This window comes from Alexandromys fortis, unplaced genomic scaffold (genome assembly GCF_014885135.2).
Source record: "Alexandromys fortis isolate MF-2015 unplaced genomic scaffold, M_Fortis_MF-2015_v1.1 scaffold_50, whole genome shotgun sequence".
Lineage (NCBI taxonomy): Eukaryota > Metazoa > Chordata > Mammalia > Rodentia > Cricetidae > Alexandromys > Alexandromys fortis.
Window position 1 is genome coordinate 8,830,268 of NW_026067932.1, and position 17,669 is coordinate 8,847,936.

General features: G+C 48.9%; 1 protein-coding gene across 1 annotated transcript in view; it reads left to right on the forward strand.

The window, feature by feature from the left end:
* Stab2 (stabilin 2) overlaps positions 1 to 17,669 on the forward strand; it is a 135,463-nt gene that overhangs the window by 94,235 nt on the left and 23,559 nt on the right. The window contains exons 43-55 of the mRNA XM_050145546.1: positions 191 to 264; positions 1,269 to 1,340; positions 4,088 to 4,207; positions 5,940 to 5,987; positions 7,532 to 7,615; positions 8,732 to 8,878; positions 9,504 to 9,644; positions 11,332 to 11,388; positions 12,297 to 12,473; positions 13,552 to 13,641; positions 13,840 to 13,986; positions 15,436 to 15,492; positions 16,979 to 17,108. Coding sequence (XP_050001503.1) covers positions 191 to 264; positions 1,269 to 1,340; positions 4,088 to 4,207; positions 5,940 to 5,987; positions 7,532 to 7,615; positions 8,732 to 8,878; positions 9,504 to 9,644; positions 11,332 to 11,388; positions 12,297 to 12,473; positions 13,552 to 13,641; positions 13,840 to 13,986; positions 15,436 to 15,492; positions 16,979 to 17,108 — 1,344 coding nt within the window. The remainder of the gene's footprint in view (positions 1 to 190; positions 265 to 1,268; positions 1,341 to 4,087; positions 4,208 to 5,939; positions 5,988 to 7,531; positions 7,616 to 8,731; positions 8,879 to 9,503; positions 9,645 to 11,331; positions 11,389 to 12,296; positions 12,474 to 13,551; positions 13,642 to 13,839; positions 13,987 to 15,435; positions 15,493 to 16,978; positions 17,109 to 17,669) is intronic.

Consider the following 17,669-nt stretch of genomic DNA (forward strand, 5'->3'; position numbering starts at 1 on the left):
TTCTCCCCCCGCCACCACCACCTGAGTTACTTTCTGCCTCTGAAGTTCCAGAAAACCGAGTCCCACGTTGATGCCTGCTGCTCTTTCCCAGTTATCCAAGCCATCTCCAGTCCCTGGGGAGTCCCTCAAAATGCCTCTTCATGAAGCTAAAGCCTGATACTCTCAACACATGTTGGTTTTTGTCTTGAAGAAATAAACCCGTGTTTGGAGAACAATGGCGGCTGTGACAAGAATGCAGAGTGCACGCAGACGGGGCCCAACCAAGTGAGTTGCCTCCTGAGGGTCTTACCTCCTGCGCCCTAAGACACACAAGAAAAGCACGGGAGGCAATCTGGGGGAAGACGATAAATGATGAGGGGAATGGGATTTCTAAAAGTGTACTCGCCTGCAAGCCCCCCGTGATCCTAGAAACACTTGGAAGTTTCACCAAAAAAGTTTTCAAGCTCAAAAATTGAGCTTTCTGATACCCAGACTCGGTCCCATTTTTCTTTGGCACCAGGCCCTCTAGAAGGGCACTGTGTCATACCAGGAGCTCACAATTCCAACTTTTGCCATTGATAGGCCTCCAACACTGACAGTTGTGCCCGATCCCAACTCCCTGCAAACAGCACCCCCCTCCTCAAGCTCCTAGCCACCTTCCTTGCCCATCAAAGGGGTGTGAAGGCTTGTGTTCCCGTGTATAGCCTGTGAACTTGTGTTCCCGTGTATAGCCTGTGAACAGGTGTGAAGGCTTGTGCTCCATGTATAGTCTGTGAGCTACAACACCTTCCCTCAGCACATGCTAGCACTGGTGTCCAAGTTAGTTCTTGGTGGAGACAAAGCAATGTTACAGCTCGACTTTCTTCCCCCCGAACCTCTACCAATCAAAATAAAAACAGGTATCTTGGCAATGAGGATGGGATATCCATGAGATCTAGTGCTCAAGTAGACTAGACTAGGTATTTAAAAACACTAGTCTTGGGGCTGGAGAGATGGCTCAGAGGTTAAGGACACTGACTGTTCTTCCACGGGTCCTGAGTTCAATTCCCAGCAACCACATGGTGGCTCACAACCATCTAAAATGAGATCTGGTGCCCTCTTCTGGCCTGCAGGCATACATGGCAGCAGAACACTGTATTGTATATGTAATAAATAAAATCTTAAAAAAAAAAAAAAAAAAACTAGTCTTTTTCCTGCTGCCGGTTTACAATCAGATTCAAGTCCGAGATCCGGTGCGCTAGCCTGCCTGCCTGCCTGTTAAATGACTCTCTGCCTCTGCTCCTGAACAGGCCGTCTGTAACTGCTTGCCAAAGTTCACTGGAGATGGGAAGGCCTGCACACTCATCAATGTCTGCTTAACCGTGAGTTCCAGGGCTGCCGGGCCCTCTCTTCTCCCCTTGCAATCTCAGGGCTGTTTCTGGGTCGTGAGGCTCACTTTTCCTCCTGCATACCGCTGTCATCCTGGGGAGAACGAAAGAACAGACCCCACAGCCTGCCCCCTTGGCTACAAGATTCTGAAGGGAGGGACCTAGGTGTGCAGAGCTGACCCAGAATTCACCTGATGCAAGTGTCCCCAAACCAGCATGATTAGTTTCCCAAAGTACTGGGAGTGCTAAGCATTCAGGAGTCAGAACAAGCCTTAGCATCTGCTCAGAATCTGGCTCCCTGGCCACAGTGACTGGGTGGCAGGATGTTGATGTGTTGCCTGAGTTTATTCATTGTTATTCATTGTTTTTTTCCTTTATGTACCAAATGCGGAAGAAGAGAAGGGCAGTTCAGACTGACCCTGACAAGCTCCAGACGTTACACTACAGAAAAGGAGAAGTTTCAGGGACAGTGAGAAGATCAGTGCGAGGCCAGGAGTCGAGAGAGGGTGGGGTGACTAAGGGAAACTGAGTCTCGGGGCAGTGAAACTGCTCTGTGGGAAGCTTTAATGCTGGGCACATAGCATTAGACATGGTCAGGACCCAAAGGATGCGCATCATCAGGAGTGGCCAACGTGTCAGCTGTGGACTTAATATCAGTGCATCAGTCCCAACAAATGCACAGCTAACAATGCAGAGCATTAGTGATGGGAACTCCGGGGGGTGGGGGGTAGGGGGCCACTGCAGGAATGTCTGCACTTTCTGCTCTGTTCTCCTGTGAACCTAAAACATCGCTAAGATCAATGAGTTTAGACAAAACAAACCCACCACATTCATATAGAAGTCGACTGTCAATTTTACACACACACCTGAGTGTAGCTTCTACTACCCAGATTGGTTGTATCTTTCCTGCTTAAGCTAGCTCTGTGATATTAAGAATGCGCCCAAGAGAACATGCAGTTCTTTAAACAGGTCCTACTTAGCTCAGATATGTTGCCCTTCATCTAGAGAGATCTCAGGACCTGCGGGGATACAGGAGCCGGAACAGAGGCTGGGCACGGGGCTGTGGTTGTGGCTCGGTTTGACAGCTGCTCTCCCATGCTGTACTGGCCAAGAGACTCGTGATACAGCTGCCCCGGGAGGTCCAGATCTTTGCCGTCCTCTTGGAAGCTTATGTTCAGGAATTAGCTCTCAGCTCTAAAGTCATCAGGGCCATCAGGAGCTGGACAGGGACCCAGTGCAGGAAGCTGAACAACTTGGTTCCTCTCTAATGAGTCCCATCTCCAGAGCCTCAGGTCTCTGTTGCTCAGAGCAATGCCGGTCAGCATTGGCTGTGTAAAAACAACAGAAGTTTTAATGTGAATCCTCCAGTTTTTAAGTGACGGTAGTCACTCAAAGGAAATGGCAAAACCTCCTTAAACACTGGGATAAGCAAACAAAGTAGTTGTGGAGCAGCCCAAGAACCATGAATTTCTCCCCAAGCCCTGCCACCAAGAGCCAGGCAACAGGGCCTTCCGTGAGGGACTTCTCTGTTCCAACCCATCTGTTCCTTCAGTGCCACCACAACAGAGTCCTGGAGACCCGGTACCTTGAACAGATATTTAATCCTCACACTCCAGAGGCCCAGGATCAAGATGCCACCTTGTGGTACAGGCCTTCTTGGTGTAACTGAGTGTAGGGGAAATGAGGAAGGGCACGCGACAGAGGAAGGTGGATGGAGAGATGGGAGAGAGAGGACGTCAACCTCCACAGGAGGGGCAGAAGCTCCGTGAAGCACACAGTGCTAGGGCTGGTGCCGGTTTCAGGGTGAAGGCTGTATGAAGACAGGAAGGAGTGGGTATGTGGTCAGAGAACAGGTACCCAGAACTACATGGAGCCAGTGCCCTCAAGGTGAGCGATAACCTAGGGCCCCTAGGCCTCTGGAGTGGACAGACATCAAGAGGGGCATGACAAGAAAGGGCTCTCCTGTGTGGTCTTGGAGCATGCTGGGTAGTGCGGCTGTCGACGTCTGAGGTCATTGGCCAGAAGCATCATGTCCCCTGGGCAAATAGAAGCATATCCCTTTGGGGAGGATTCTGGGGTGCTGCCCCCGTCATACTCAGCAAGTATTTTTGGAAAAGTGGGGGGGGGAGAAGATTTCCCAACAGGGGTAGGATGTGGGGGGGGTGCATCGAGCCTGTTGAGCATCCCCTCCTCGGCTCCTCACTCCTGGCTCCATGTTCCTTCCACCCTGGCATCTGCCCTGGTTCAGAGCCCAGGCCTGCTGCCATGGAGGCTCACTCTGGCTGTGTTTGGACTTTAGCCTCCTCTTCCACATCTTGTGAGCTCTTGAAGGCAAAGAAATGGGTTCTGTTTTATACTGCCTTTCTGTTGTCTTTCTGTGGCCAAAGCAGGGTTTAGCCTAAATGGCAGTTGTCAAACATGAGGGGTACTTATCCACAGAGGGCTGGAGATCTGGTCCTGGGATATGAGGCTGCCTGGGTTCATGGCCAGCTACCAAGGTACTAGAAAGCAAGTCCAGGAAAGGCAATGAAGGTGGATCAGAGTTGGAGAGTAAGACAAAATGTGTGTGGGGGGGGGGGGTTAGTGATTGAGCCCAGCTCTTTGCACATACCAGACTAGTATTCTACTCACATCCCTCAAAATACACATTTCATCACAAAATTGCTTAGCAAATATTCACAAGGTTGGTGAATCTACTGGTCTAATTGAGCCTCTCCTCCATCTCTTGGCAATTTTACCAGAACAATGGCGGCTGCAGCCCGTTTGCCACCTGCACCCACACTGGACAAGATCAGAGGATATGCACCTGCAAGCAGAACTACACCGGGGACGGATTCGTCTGCCGCAGCAGCATCTACGGGGTAACACTCAGTCTCCCGGCAGTAAACCCCACATCCCAAATGTCTGAGAATCCAGGTTGCCATGAGAAGAACTTTCCCTACCCAGGGAAACTCCTGTGGCTGGGAAGGGAGTGATATCACAATTAAGGCCGACAGAGCTCTGGAGTCAGAGACCCCTGGGTTTGGACTCAGCTCTGCAGGGAGTAGCCCTGCAACGCGGAGCTAGTGATGCCACTTTTCTGCGCATCATTCGGGATCTGGGAAAGAAAATGATAAGGACAGCCGTTCTTGCAGAACTGAATATGGTGGTGATGTCAGGAGCACAGAGCAGACAGTGATGCTAGAGCATTGCTGTGCTCTGGGTTGGTGTGTCAATAGACGTGTGTGATATGTGTGATGTATCTGATATGGGCTACAGAGTGTGGTGACTGTGCGTGTCACTTATATGACGTAACATAAGTGTGGGTGTATGGTACGTGGTGTGGCATGTGTATACTCTACTATGTGTAGTGTGTGGATGTTGGCACATGTGTGTGTGGTGCATTTGTAGTATTGATATATGTGTGATGTACATGTGTGTATGTAGTGGATGATATGAGTGGTTTGTAGTTCATGTGTGTGGTATATGTGTGTGTGAAGTATGGAGCGTGTTTGGTATGTGGAGTAAATGTGTGTGTGATGAATGGCATGTGTCTGTGTGTATGGTGTATGGTATATCTGTCGTGTATGATATGTGTAGCATATAGTATATGTGTTATGATGTATTTGTGGTGTATGGTGTGTGTGTGATATGGTGTGCATGTCTGTGTATGTTGTCTATGATGTATTTGTGGTGTATGGTGTGTGTATATAATATGGTATGCATGTCTGTGTATGTTGTCTATGATGTATTTGTGGTACATGGCATGTAGAGTGTATGATGGATGTGTGTATGTGTGCATGATATATGGGAGAGTGTGGTGGGGTGTAATCTGTGGCGTATTGTGTTTCTGTGTATGTGTGTATAGTATATATGTTGTGTACTGAGCATGTGGCAGATGATGTGTATGTGTAGAGTTATGGAATGTATGTTTATGGGGTGTCTTGTGTGTGTATATGTGTGTATGATGTCTGGGATGTATGAGGGGTATGGATTATGGGGTGTGGTATATGGAGTATACATGTGTAGTGTATTTATGGTATTATGGGGTAGGTGTGAGTGGATGAGGTATTTGTATGTGGCATATGGGGGTATGTGGGTATATGTGTGGTGTTGTGTGGCATGCATGGGTGTATGGTATGTGTTTATGTGTGTCAGGTGTATGGGAGTGTGTATGGTATATCTGTGGTGGGAGCACACGTGTGCACACATGCCATTTGTCCTCATCTGCCTATACTGCAGATAGAGGAAAAGGCAGTGTGATACTTTCTGGTTTCTACGTGTTATAAACATATAAAATTGTTAAAAGAGGGGCCAAAGCATTCTGATCAAACATTCTTGTTGTCAGGGAGGTCAGTTCTGCCATAAATAATAACCGGCCTTTACAAGATTTCAACTATATTTGGTATGTTTGATATGCCTGTACAGTTCTGTGCACTGAGGCATGGTAGGCTCTTTCTTTTGTAAATCAGATAAGATTGCAGAAAGGAGCTGGGACTCAGTGTGTCCCTCGGTCACCCTCAGGGAGCTGTCCAGTGGACAGATTGTCCCTAAAGCCCTATGTTCCTGTTGTGAGTCACAGCTGGAGTGACAGCTCCCCGTCCTCGTTCACAGGAACTTCCTAAGAACCCGACAACGTCACAGTACTTTTTCCAGTTGCAGGTAAGAACTGTCTGTCTGCTGAGGCATGTGCCAGACCTGCATTCAGTGTCCACCTCTAGAATATGTGTGCATGTAAATCTCCGTGTATGTGTGTTTATATTGAACTACATATATGTGTATGCACATGTAGGCATACAAGTATCAACATTCCAGGTCTCCAGCAAGACATAACATAAAGCTGTAGCCTCTGAAGTCACGGAGGGCAGAAGACAGGCCAGAACGAGAATTTCTGGCAGCAGCCCAGCTGTTGGCCATTGGTCAACTCTGTCTTAGGTACAGTCATCCACACAGCCATGAACAGTTGTTGGCCATTGGTGAACTCTGTCTTAGGTACAGTCATCCACACAGCCATGAACAGTTGTTGGCCACTGGTGAACTCTGCCGTAGGTACAGTCAGCCACACAGCCATGAACAGCTGTTGGCCATTGGTGAAGACTGCCTTAGGTACAGTCAGCCACACAGCTGTTAACATTTGCAACTCTCATCACATCTAAACATCGAAAGAGCACAGTAAAAATACAACAGGAAAGATTAAGGAACGTCATCTAGGCCTCTCACCACGAGGGGGGCTTGCTCTGTGTGAGTCGCTGAGGGGTGGGTTGTTCACACGATAGCATCGTGGCCTAGGAACGTGTTTCTCAGAACATATCCGATCGTTAGGTGACAGTGACTGTGTATGAAATGTCTATCACAGCAGCAGAGAAAGAGACATTATTGGGTGTGTGAGTTACCTGTCCATAGCTGTCACACCTGACAGAAACAACCCCCGGGGAGGAAAGCTTTTGCAAGGCTCCATGTTTCTGGGTTGTTGTGAATCAGAACATCATAGTGTCAGGACCATGGTGTGGAGGACCCTGGTCTTGGTGAACGAGAAGTAGAGAACACAGGCTAGGCACACCCATCCCGGAAGAGCAGGACAGATACAACTCTCTGTTCAGTCCATCGCCACCTCCCATCCTTCCCCTCCAGCATGTCGCGGATCCCTGGAGGAAGTAACCCTTCCTTTAGGTCAGACCCCAGAGTCTCCCCTGTCTGTGAAAACAGCCTCTCAGGTACACCCAGAAGTGTACTTCTCGGTCAGTGGGGGCTTCTTAGCCCAAAAGTGGACAGTCACAGTTAAGCCTCTCAGTGGCACGACTGGTCAGTAGGAGCACGCTGACCCTCTGGGAACCATCCGCATAGCTCCCAGGTGCACCGAAGAGGAAGGCATGAGGAGCTGGAAGCAAACAGCACAGCAGCCCTACAGTCCTGGGTGGCAAGAAGACAGCCAGCCGGTTAAATGAGTCATCTTGGTTGTAAACATCATGTGGAGAGGAGAAGCAGGAGTCGTCTTTGACAGGGGTCATGGGGGAGTTGTCACCTTCTAGCTACTCTGCTTCCAGAATCGTTTATCTGACAATTACATGGTAATTTTACAATTAGAAAAAAATACGATTTTGATGGCATAGAATCCAGGTTTACTTTGAGACAAAAACAATGACTCTGGCATGTCTTTGAGCCTTGGTCTGTGAAAGAGCGACATGCGGCCCCCCGTCTTCCTGCAGGAACACGCTGTCCGAGAGCTGGCTGGACCCGGGCCCTTCACTGTGTTTGCGCCTTCATCTGCTTCCTTCAATCAGGAGTCCAGGGTGAGCAGCAATGGAAGGGGCTGCTTCTGTGTGAAGACCCCTGGCGGGCCTTTGGGTTTGGGGCACCACTGGCCAGAGACTTTCTAAAGGCCTAGACAGTATAGGAACCTGGAGAAGTCTCAAGTCATCAAGAGATCCAAACGCTCTAAAGACTGAAAAAAAAAAAAGGGTGCAGAGAAGATTCAGGGTCAAAGGGATTTAGATAGGTCTTGAGCTGCAGGAATTACCAGAACCCCCGCTGCTCTGTCATTCAATGTACCCCTGGCGGGTAGCCTGTAAACACTGTTACAGCTGACTAACATTGTTATAGATAACCACACTCAGAATGGGGCCTGGTCTGCGTGTATTCCGTCTGTCCTCATGTCAGCTTTGCAGCTGAGCGCCATCTCCATTTCACAGTGAAGAACCCTGAGGGACACAATGCTGGTATCCCGTGGCCGGAGGGTGGCTGAGTAGGGACTTGTTCCTAGCCTCTGCACATGCTGCCCCTCTCTCTACACATAGATTTTAGGTACCAGCAAATCAAAGGCACAGGAATAATGTTTACATTCATTTGACCTTTGGTTATTTTAACTTAAAGCCTCAAAGGAGCGAGACAAAGTTTTGTGAGGTTGTTGTTGTTGACAGGGTTTCTCTGTGTAGCCCTGGCTGTCCTAGAACTCACTCTGTAGACCAAGCTGGCCTCAATCCACCTGCCTCTGCCTCCTGAGTGCTGAGATCAAAGGTGTGCACGACCACTGCCTGGAGTTGTGTGAGCTTTTTATTACAACGACTTCATATTTTACTCTTTGTATTTTGAATCCAAATAGAAATGTATCACAGCCTCTCCAACCCTGAAGACTAGCCCTGCCTCCTCTCTAGGAGGGCCCTCCTATGGTCTCTCCTAGCATATTTCCCAAGAAAATTCTTTTCTGTGGAACATCGTAGGACACTGGCGTCCTTCAAGCAGTGCTGTGACTGACAGGCTGGCTCAGAGGCCCCTGCCACTACAGTTCTCACCCCCTTGCCACTACTCCTCAGACACTAGCTCCTCAGAGTGTGGGAAACAGGAGAGCAGAAAGAAGGTTCTAGCAGCAGGCTCCTGCCGCTGGCCAACCTCCCTGGCCTCTTTTCCAGATTAAAGACTGGGATGCACAGGGCCTCATGTCCCAGGTTCTCCGGTATCACGTGGTTGCCTGCCAACAGCTGCTGCTGGAAAACCTCAAAGTGACCACGAGTGCCGTGACCCTCCAAGGCGAGCCCATTTCCATCTCTGTCTCTCAGGTAAGAGCAGCCACTTCAGGAAGGTGCTTGTCTGCGTCCTCCAGCAGGAGCGATAATAGCTAACTGGTGAGTGGTTTCTGCGTAGGCCTGTGCTGAGGACTTTGTAGGCCAGTACTGAGTGATTTCTGCATAGGGCGGTGCTGAGGACTTTGCTTGCACTGATTTGGGCTCCCCAGCAGCCCTGTGACATGAATAGCATCGTTGTCCCCGATTTCCAAATACGGAACCTGAACTCAAAAAGGTTAAGTAGCTTGTTCAAAGTCACATAGCAAAAAGACAGTGGAACTGGAATTCGGACTCAGAGGCAAGGCAGCTCCAGACAGCACAGACGGAGTGGAGGATGGGTGATGCCAAAGACACACTGGTGTGTGCTGTGTATTCTGTGAGCATTCAGAATTCTGTTGAAATGAGCACCTAGCCAGGTTGGCTGACTATACGTTTTCCATTGTTACCCTCACAGGTAAAGACTGCATCCTCACCTCCATTATCCTTCTAGGACAGTAATAAATACGTGCTTACATCGCATGGACCATCAGGCTCTGCCTTGATGACGAGCGCTGGCTCTGTGGGGAAGGAGTCTGTGCAGGCTCTCTGTGCTCATGTCTATGTTTTCTTTGGTCTTTAGGGTGCCGTGTACATAAACAACAAGGCGAAGGTCCTGTCCGGTGACATCATCAGCACCAATGGTGTCATCCACATCATAGACAGACTGCTGTCTCCCCAGAACTTGCTCGTCACCCCCAAAGATGCTTCAGGCAGGGTTCTGGTAGGTACCCCACTGTCACCCTCCAGCAGGTGATGCCGGTGTTGTCAGCTCAGCTCTGGTTGAAGGCATCACTTGGGAGCGCCGTCGTCCTGTTATGTCCGGCCAAGGCATTGAAGTCAGTAGGTGGATTCTAGCTGGGGGCAGTGCTGCCACAGTCCCGGCTACTTGGCAGCTTTGAGTAGGAGGGTCATTTGAGCCCAGGAGTTCCATGCCAGCCTTGCCAATGTAATAAAACCCTATCTCCTGACAATGTTTTTAAAAATAATTCATTTTATGTTTCTTTTAGTGTCCACAAGAGAAGATGGTCTTATATAGACATGGAGAAGGAAAGGGGAGAAATGGGAGGGGGAAGGGAATGTGTGGATAATTAGATATCCTAAAGCTAAGCCTGGAATAAAACTTCTTGGTGGACAGAAAGAACAATTTTAACTATTTACTCATTTATTTGATTTTTTCTTTTTTTTTTTTTTTTTTTTTTTTTTTTTTTTTTTTTTTTTTTTTTTTTTTTTTTTTTTTTTTTTTTGGTACTAAGAAATTGAACCTAGGGTTTGTACTTGGTAGGCAAATGCCTTCTCCCTGAAATACAAAATCATCCTTTTTTCATTTTTTATTTTGAGACAAGGTCTTATTAATTTGGCTAGGCTAGTCTTAAACTCACTCTGCAGCCCAGATAGGTCTCAATCATTTCATTCTCCTGCCGTAGCCTCCAATTTAGCTAATATTATAGGCCTCAGGCACCAGGCGTAGTTCAGTTTGTTTTAATTATCAGTATTGGCCACTCTCCTTCATTGCAGGTGGCATAATCCACTAAACCTCACTTATGAAAAGGAGTTTCTTAAGATATTGTGTATATGCATAAATATTTTGGAGGCCATAGTCTAATTCCAATGCTACACAGGTAGAAACAAAGCAAAATAGAAAATCGTAAAACAAAGGACCTCTAGCCTTACCCTAGGGCCATTCTGACTGTTACAGCTCTTCAGATTTCCACTCTCCAGCCTGTCCTCCCAGGGGACCAGAGACTAAACAGCTCACACCCACACCTCTGGACTCTAGGAGGCCTAGCATCCTGTTAGCTGCTCCTCACATTGTTCCTTTCCAGCAACAGATCTCCACGGTGCTCAGGTTTAGTTGACCCTACGTTGCCTGTGGACTTCTAGCTGCAAGAGAGTCTGGAAAATGTTGGGTCCAGCTTTCCAGCCTCTGCAATGCAGAAAAGCATGGGCAGGAGAAAGCCGCTGTGGTTGCTAATAAGCCAATGGAGAGCCCAGCCCTGGTTGCTCATTAGCCAATGGATAGCCCGGCCCTGGTTGCTAACAAGCCAATGGAGAGCCCAGCCCTGCTGTGACCACTGTTGTATGCAGTTGGGTTCTTACAGCACTTGGTAAACTGTCCAAAGTGAGCATGTTCACCCCGCAGATGTGTCCCAAGATAGCAGTAAATGTGGCCCTTCACAAAATAACCAACTTTCTTAGGATTTTAGATTTGTTTTTGTATCTCCGTCTCCTGAGTAAGAGTGCCACCTCAAGAAGGCACCATTGTCCAATCATAGAAGATGTGGTGTCCAACTTTCCCGGCACAGTTCTCAGGATGAACTTTGTAGATGGCCATGTCACGTCACAATGTCAAACGGTTGGGCGCACTTGGAAGATGAGAGGTTTTATGTCCTTCCTTATCTTTGCACCAGAATCTTACTACAGTGGCGATGAACCATGGCTACACCAGATTCAGCAAGTTAATACAGGTAAAACTCTGAGGGGAAAGAGCACTTGGGGACAGCCCACCTGAAACTCTGCCTTGTTAGGTCTGCTTGTGTTTATATTTGCGAGAGGTGCTCCATACTGACCAGTACCCAAAGAGCTCCAAGAAACTTGGTTCCCCACAAAGCACAGTCCATAATCTCTACATTAGGTCCTCAATTCCCCAGAAGAGCTGAGTGTCAGATTCTCTAGGGAGCTGGTTAGAAGTGGAGGTTCAACTTGTTCAAAATGAAAAACCCAATGATTTTTTTTTTTTTTTTTTTTTTTTTTTTGTATAATGGAAGGAAAGAACCAACTTCTATAAGCGGCCCTCTGACCTCCACACATACCTTCCAGGAAATAAGTAAATGTAGTATATTTTAAATGAGACTATCCAAGAATGTTGCAACCCCCAGAACTCTACAGTCACCCTCTACCTGTTCAGCAGGGTCTGGTTGGATAGTTTTAGAGCAAACTATCAAACCTGTCAAGGCCTCAACAGAGGTCATAAAGCCTACTTCCCAAGGGAAAATTAATATATGTGATGTTCCCATACCACATAAGGCTCTCAAAATGATTTCTCCTGTTCATCTTGACATTTCTTTGGGGTACATTTTATCTTAAAATTATATAGGCAAACGTACATGTCTCAGTATTATATAGGATTTTTAATGAAATGTGAGAAAAATAAAAACTAGTCTTGAGAAGTTAAGATATTTGGACAGAAGTAGTATCAAAAATAAGATAGTCCTTGAAGTTTACTTTCCTACTAACAAAAGCTTAGAGCCTGACTCCCTGGGTTGCTTTTTAAGGAAATGGGGTTCAGAGTGGTTGGGGTGCAGCGCTCTAGCTCCTGGCTGTGTCACTCTGGGACAGCACGCGCACTGTAAGGAATACGGCATCTCTGTTTCAGGACTCGGGCTTGCTGAGCGTCATCACCGACCCCATCCACACCCCAGTCACCCTGTTCTGGCCCACGGACAAAGCCCTCCAAGCCCTACCCCCAGAGCAGCGGGACTTCCTGTTCGACGAAGACAACAAGGACAAGCTGAAGGAGTCTCTGAAGTTCCACGTGATCCGGGACTCCAGGGTAGTTTCTTCAATGTCCCAGAGAGAGAATGGCCGCTGACAAAGGTCCCCTCGAGCTTCTCCAGGTGTCCTCCGCCACTCCCGATTCCAACGTCCCTAAACAAATGGCTGGCCCATCCTAATGCTATCAGCTGTCAGCCCTGAGAACTAGTCAGCTGCCCTGGAGAAGCCAGATCGTGTAGGGACATGGCAGTCACTGCGTCCTCAGTGAGGACTCTTGTTACTCTGAGATGGAGCCATCCACTCCCTGACTTCAGTTCCCTCAGGGTCCAGGTGACAATTGCCACAGGCTAGACGCTCGGGAACTGCAGAAGCTCATTCCCTCCCAGCAGTGGAGGCTAGACCGCTGCCATCAGCTTATTCTAGGGGTTCTGAAGGAAAGACTGTACTCTGAGTCTCCCTGGCTGCTGGTGGTTTCTGGCAATCTCTGGCTTCCCTTGACTTGTGGGTACATACATGCAATATGTCCCTTTCTCCCCACAGCCACTTTCCCTGTGTCCCGGTAGGGCCCACCCGACTGCAGCGTAGTTTCATCTTACCTAACTACTGTGTCTGCAGAGACTTTGCTCCCAAATAAAGTCACCTTCTAAGGTTCTGGGGTCAAGATTTTATATTGTTTTGATATTTTGCATTTTTCTTGAAACGGTCTCACTAGGTAGTCCTGGCTAGCTTGGAACACACTGAATAGACAAGACTATGCTAGAATTGAACTCAGAGATCTGCCTGCCTCTGCCTTCTGAATGTTGGGATTAAACGTGTGTGCCACCATGGCTAACTCATATAACTTTGAAAGGAGCACATTTCAGGACAAAAAGATGCCCTGAGCCATTTCCCGGCTAGCTGAACTCATCCTTTCATTGGCTCCATGTATCTGGATAGCCTCTTCCAGGCTGCCCAAGCACAGATGCCCTCTGACGAGAAGGAACCTCCAGCCCCTAGGAAGCCAGAGTTGCCCTAACCTCTGACTGCATTCGCCGCACTTCAGCAGAGTTGTTAGAACAGGAAATCTTCCCCTGGAACTTGGTTCGCTGGCCATGTTCCCTTCCCCGGATATTAACACAGCCGCCTCTCGTCCCCAGGCTTTGGCTGCAGACCTGCCCAGGTCTGCCTCCTGGAAAACACTGGAAGGCTCAGAGCTGAGTGTGACGTGTGGAACTGGTCGTGACGTCGTGAGTGTCATGGGGTGGGGGGACCAGGGGGCATGACAGGTGCAGGAAACCCCCTGCATGTTTGCTTATTTATTTTAGTTCTTTCTGAGCCTTACAAGAGCTGGCCACGTTATACACTGTGGGAAGAGAAGTTTGGAGGGATTGTTGATCTCTCTCTCTCTCTCTCTCTCTCTCTCTCTCTCTCTCTCTCTCTCTCAGGGCGAGCTCTTTCTAAATGGACAAATGTGCAGGATCATCCAGCGAGGACTCTTGTTCGACCTGGGCGTGGCCTATGGCATCGACTGCCTGCTAACGAATCCCACCTTGGGGGGCCGGTGCGACACTTTCACTACCTTCAATGTCTCGGTCAGTCCTAAAGTTACCAAAATCGGGAAAGAACCTTGGGCCATAGACCAGCCCTGGGGATCCTACATGGGCTCCAAGGAGGGGCCATGGTGAGACCAGGTCCCACAACACCCAAGGGCCAATTGGTGACCTTCTTCAAAAGCCACCAAGAATCAGCCAGCATCTGCTCAGCCAGTTTCCGGCCCTGAATATTCTTGCTTCCCTTCACATCATCCACCATGATGGCTTCATCACTAAGGAGACCGACCGTGCTGGGATGGCAGACGTTAGCCTTCTAGTGTAGCATTCGTTTTCAGACACATCCACACTTATTCATTCAGCATACATCTTTTCAAATTCCTGCCGGCTTACATCATACTTGGCAATTAACCAGCATGATTCAGCCTAAAATATAATATGGGCCCTGTACACCTCCATTAACAAACATGGTTCAGCCTAATATATAATATGGGTCCTGTACACCTCCATTCACCAACATGGTTCGGCCTGATATATAATATGGGCCCCATACACCTGCAGCGCTGAATGAGCCCGTGTCGTGGGCCCTCCACCACACAACAGGTGTTTGCCTTTACTCATCCAGCCAGTGCCCCTGGGAGAATCTGGCTCTGAGCTGCTGTGCGGGGTACTGAGAGTAGTCACTACCAACTCTCCGTACAGACCGGGAACTGAGGCGACGTGACTCCACAGCAGGGCTGTCACTGCTTATTGCCAGTGTCTGGCATCTCTTGTCCCACAATTTTAGGATCCCAGCCTAAACAGGAGATGAACAGTTTTCCTTCCTGTCTTAGGAGCTGTGGCCATCTTACCTCCTCAAGTGTATCCGTACACTTTCCTTGCAGATAATTAGTTTCTCTTGCCGATTCCCCAGAGGTCAAATGGCAGCAAGTATTGCCCCTGAGCTATACCTTACAGAAACTAAAGTTCAGAATGTTTCGGTGATTGGTCAGAGGTTTCACCACTGACTTAAAATACAACTGCCTGTGCCCCCACTCCCCCAACTCCCCACTGCTACAATCTGCCCACACTGTACTGCCTGGCCCAGCTCTGTACGTCAGTGGACTCCTTTCAAATGGGCATCTAAGACAGACCTTCAGAATTCTCCAGGGCTAAGTAAAGTGTGTGTCTTTGTTTAATCTTATTGTAGCTATATTTCCATCAAGGTGAAGTGGTGTGTGTGTGTGTGTGTGTACACATGCACATGTATTTGTGTGCATCTGCAGTTACAGGTAAAAGCCAGAGGCCAGCCTTAGACTCCTCAGGAGTTATCCACCTTGTTTTTTGAGGCCTGGCTGTGTAAGTGATTCCTGGGACCCGAGCTCAGGTCCTCCTGCTCGTGCAGCAGACACTCTGCCAGCTAAGCTGTCTCCCCAGCCCCAGGTTAGCCAGGGACATTTCCTCATGTTCACCAATATCCTTGGTATTAAAGTTTCTCATCTTGCACACTAGGGGGACTGTGGGAGCTGTGTCTCTACTCCCAGATGCCCACCGTGGAGCAAACCAAAGGTAATTATGATGTCTGGAGGTCTGCGGGGATGTCCGTTTCAGACAGGAACAGACTCATTCGGGGTAGTGTGGCAATAGACTGTGTGTCTCGTCTTCAGACCTCAGTCTTCTGGTGTGTCGGGTCTACAAGTGTGTTTCCGGTGGTGTGAGATGAGTGTTCTCAACCCAGGTAGCCTGTCATTTTCCTGCCCATCTTTTAGGACCCCTCTTGAAAAATGGAGTTACACATACTTAGAAGAGAGGAGAACATTGTTGGAACTGTAGAAATAGTGGGTGTTGTAGCTGTTTGTGCTGGAGATGTGTACAGGATGAGAGAATGCGTTCCAGAGAAAGAGGGCATCCAGGCTCCAGCCACACAGCTACAGAGAAGCAAAGCTAGGACTAAAGGCCAGAAAGCCACGTGGGGTAGCAGCTAAGAGCATCAGTCTTGGAGTCCATGGGCATGGGGCCAGGGGACAGATTCCAGTAATCCCTGCCAAGTTACATGCCTGCCGATATTGTCTCCATAGAACAAAGTGAACTGGCAAGTCCCTGTGTAGTACTAGGAAAACACCAGTTTCAAGTAGAGATGTGGTTAAGCGGTTGCATGGAGTACGTGCTCAGGAAGCGTTATCTTTATCGCTTATTCTAGATCAGAGCTTGAGTTCAGTCCTCGCAAGCACACGCGATAGTCAAGGCCTTCACACTAGTAAAGCGCCTACAAAAACAGGTCTTCACAGTTGTGGAAAGGCACAGTCAATACAACACTTGCTTAAGAAGCTTGAGAACCTGAGTTCAAATCCCCAACACTCACATGAAAAGCCGGAAGCATGAGCTGGTACCTGTAATTCCAGTACTAGGAGATGGAGGCAGGAGGGTCCCCAGAACTCAGTGTGCGGCCATTGAGTCAGTGAGCTCTAGGTTCAGTGAGAGACCCCATCTCAAAATAAGATGGAGGACAGTAAAAAGGAAGCCCCCATCAGCCTCTTCCCTGCATACATACATACATACACCATATATACATACATACACACATACACACACACGTCACACACATACACCACATATACATACATACACACACATACACCACATGCATACATACACACACATGTCCCCCACCCACACATCCCTCACACACATCACACACACAGACACACACATACACGTCACATACAGACACACACATATATCACACACGTGCGCGCACACACACACAAAGTGAATCTCACTCCCTCCTTGTTGAGGGTATGTTAATACGAATCTGCACTCCACATCATCTCCAAGCAATCATTCCATTTTCAAACAGCTCCGAGGGTGAGAAATTCTGTTCAAGGCCCCTATTCTGCCCCCCTCCCTTCACTCCTGGCCTGCCTTGAAAATCCCACTTTCAACCTAGGTAGTGCCGAGATCCTCCCCACAGGGGGCACGGAGCCCCAGGAGCCCAGCCCAGGGCGGGGGGGGGGGGGCGAGTAAGGCCTCCACTGCACCTCTCCTCTCCCTCTAGGGTGTGAAGCAGAAGTGTTTCTACAAACCACTGTCTTTCGGGAGGAACTTGGAAGGCTGCCGGCAGCTGTGCACCCTGGTCATCCGGCTCCCCAGGTGCTGCAAGGGTTACTTCCTGCCACACTGTCAGGGTGAGAACACCCCTTCTCCTTGTCATTCTAAAGGGGTACGGGCAGGCTGTGCTTTTAAAGGTGCCAAGTTCTAAGGAGGCTGGAAAAAACGCCACCCTCACACTTCCCAGGCCCACCCCTCTCCCGCCATCTCCGTATTTTGTGTTTTACTGGGATCCTACTGTCCATCCACTTTAATGATTAAAACCAGACCTCAGCTGGGTCTGACAACACAGCCTGGAATCCCAGCTGGTCAGGAGCCTGAGCAGGGGGACCACAAGTCCAGGGCCAGCCTGAACGACAGTACACGCAAGGACAGCCTGAGCAACCTACACCCTGTCTCATAATAAAAAGGCACCTTGGGTTCTCATCAGTCCTCATGATGAGAAGCCAAGGACAATGGCACGGGGTTTTGATCCTACTTCAAGTTCTGGCTTGGTGGGAGCCTAGCCAGTTTGGATGTTCACCTTCCTAGACATGGACAGAGGGGGGAGGACCTTGGACTTTCCACAGGGCAGGGAACCCTGACTGCTCTTTGGATTGGAGAGGGAGGGGGAGAGAAGTGGGGGGAGGGGGAGAAGA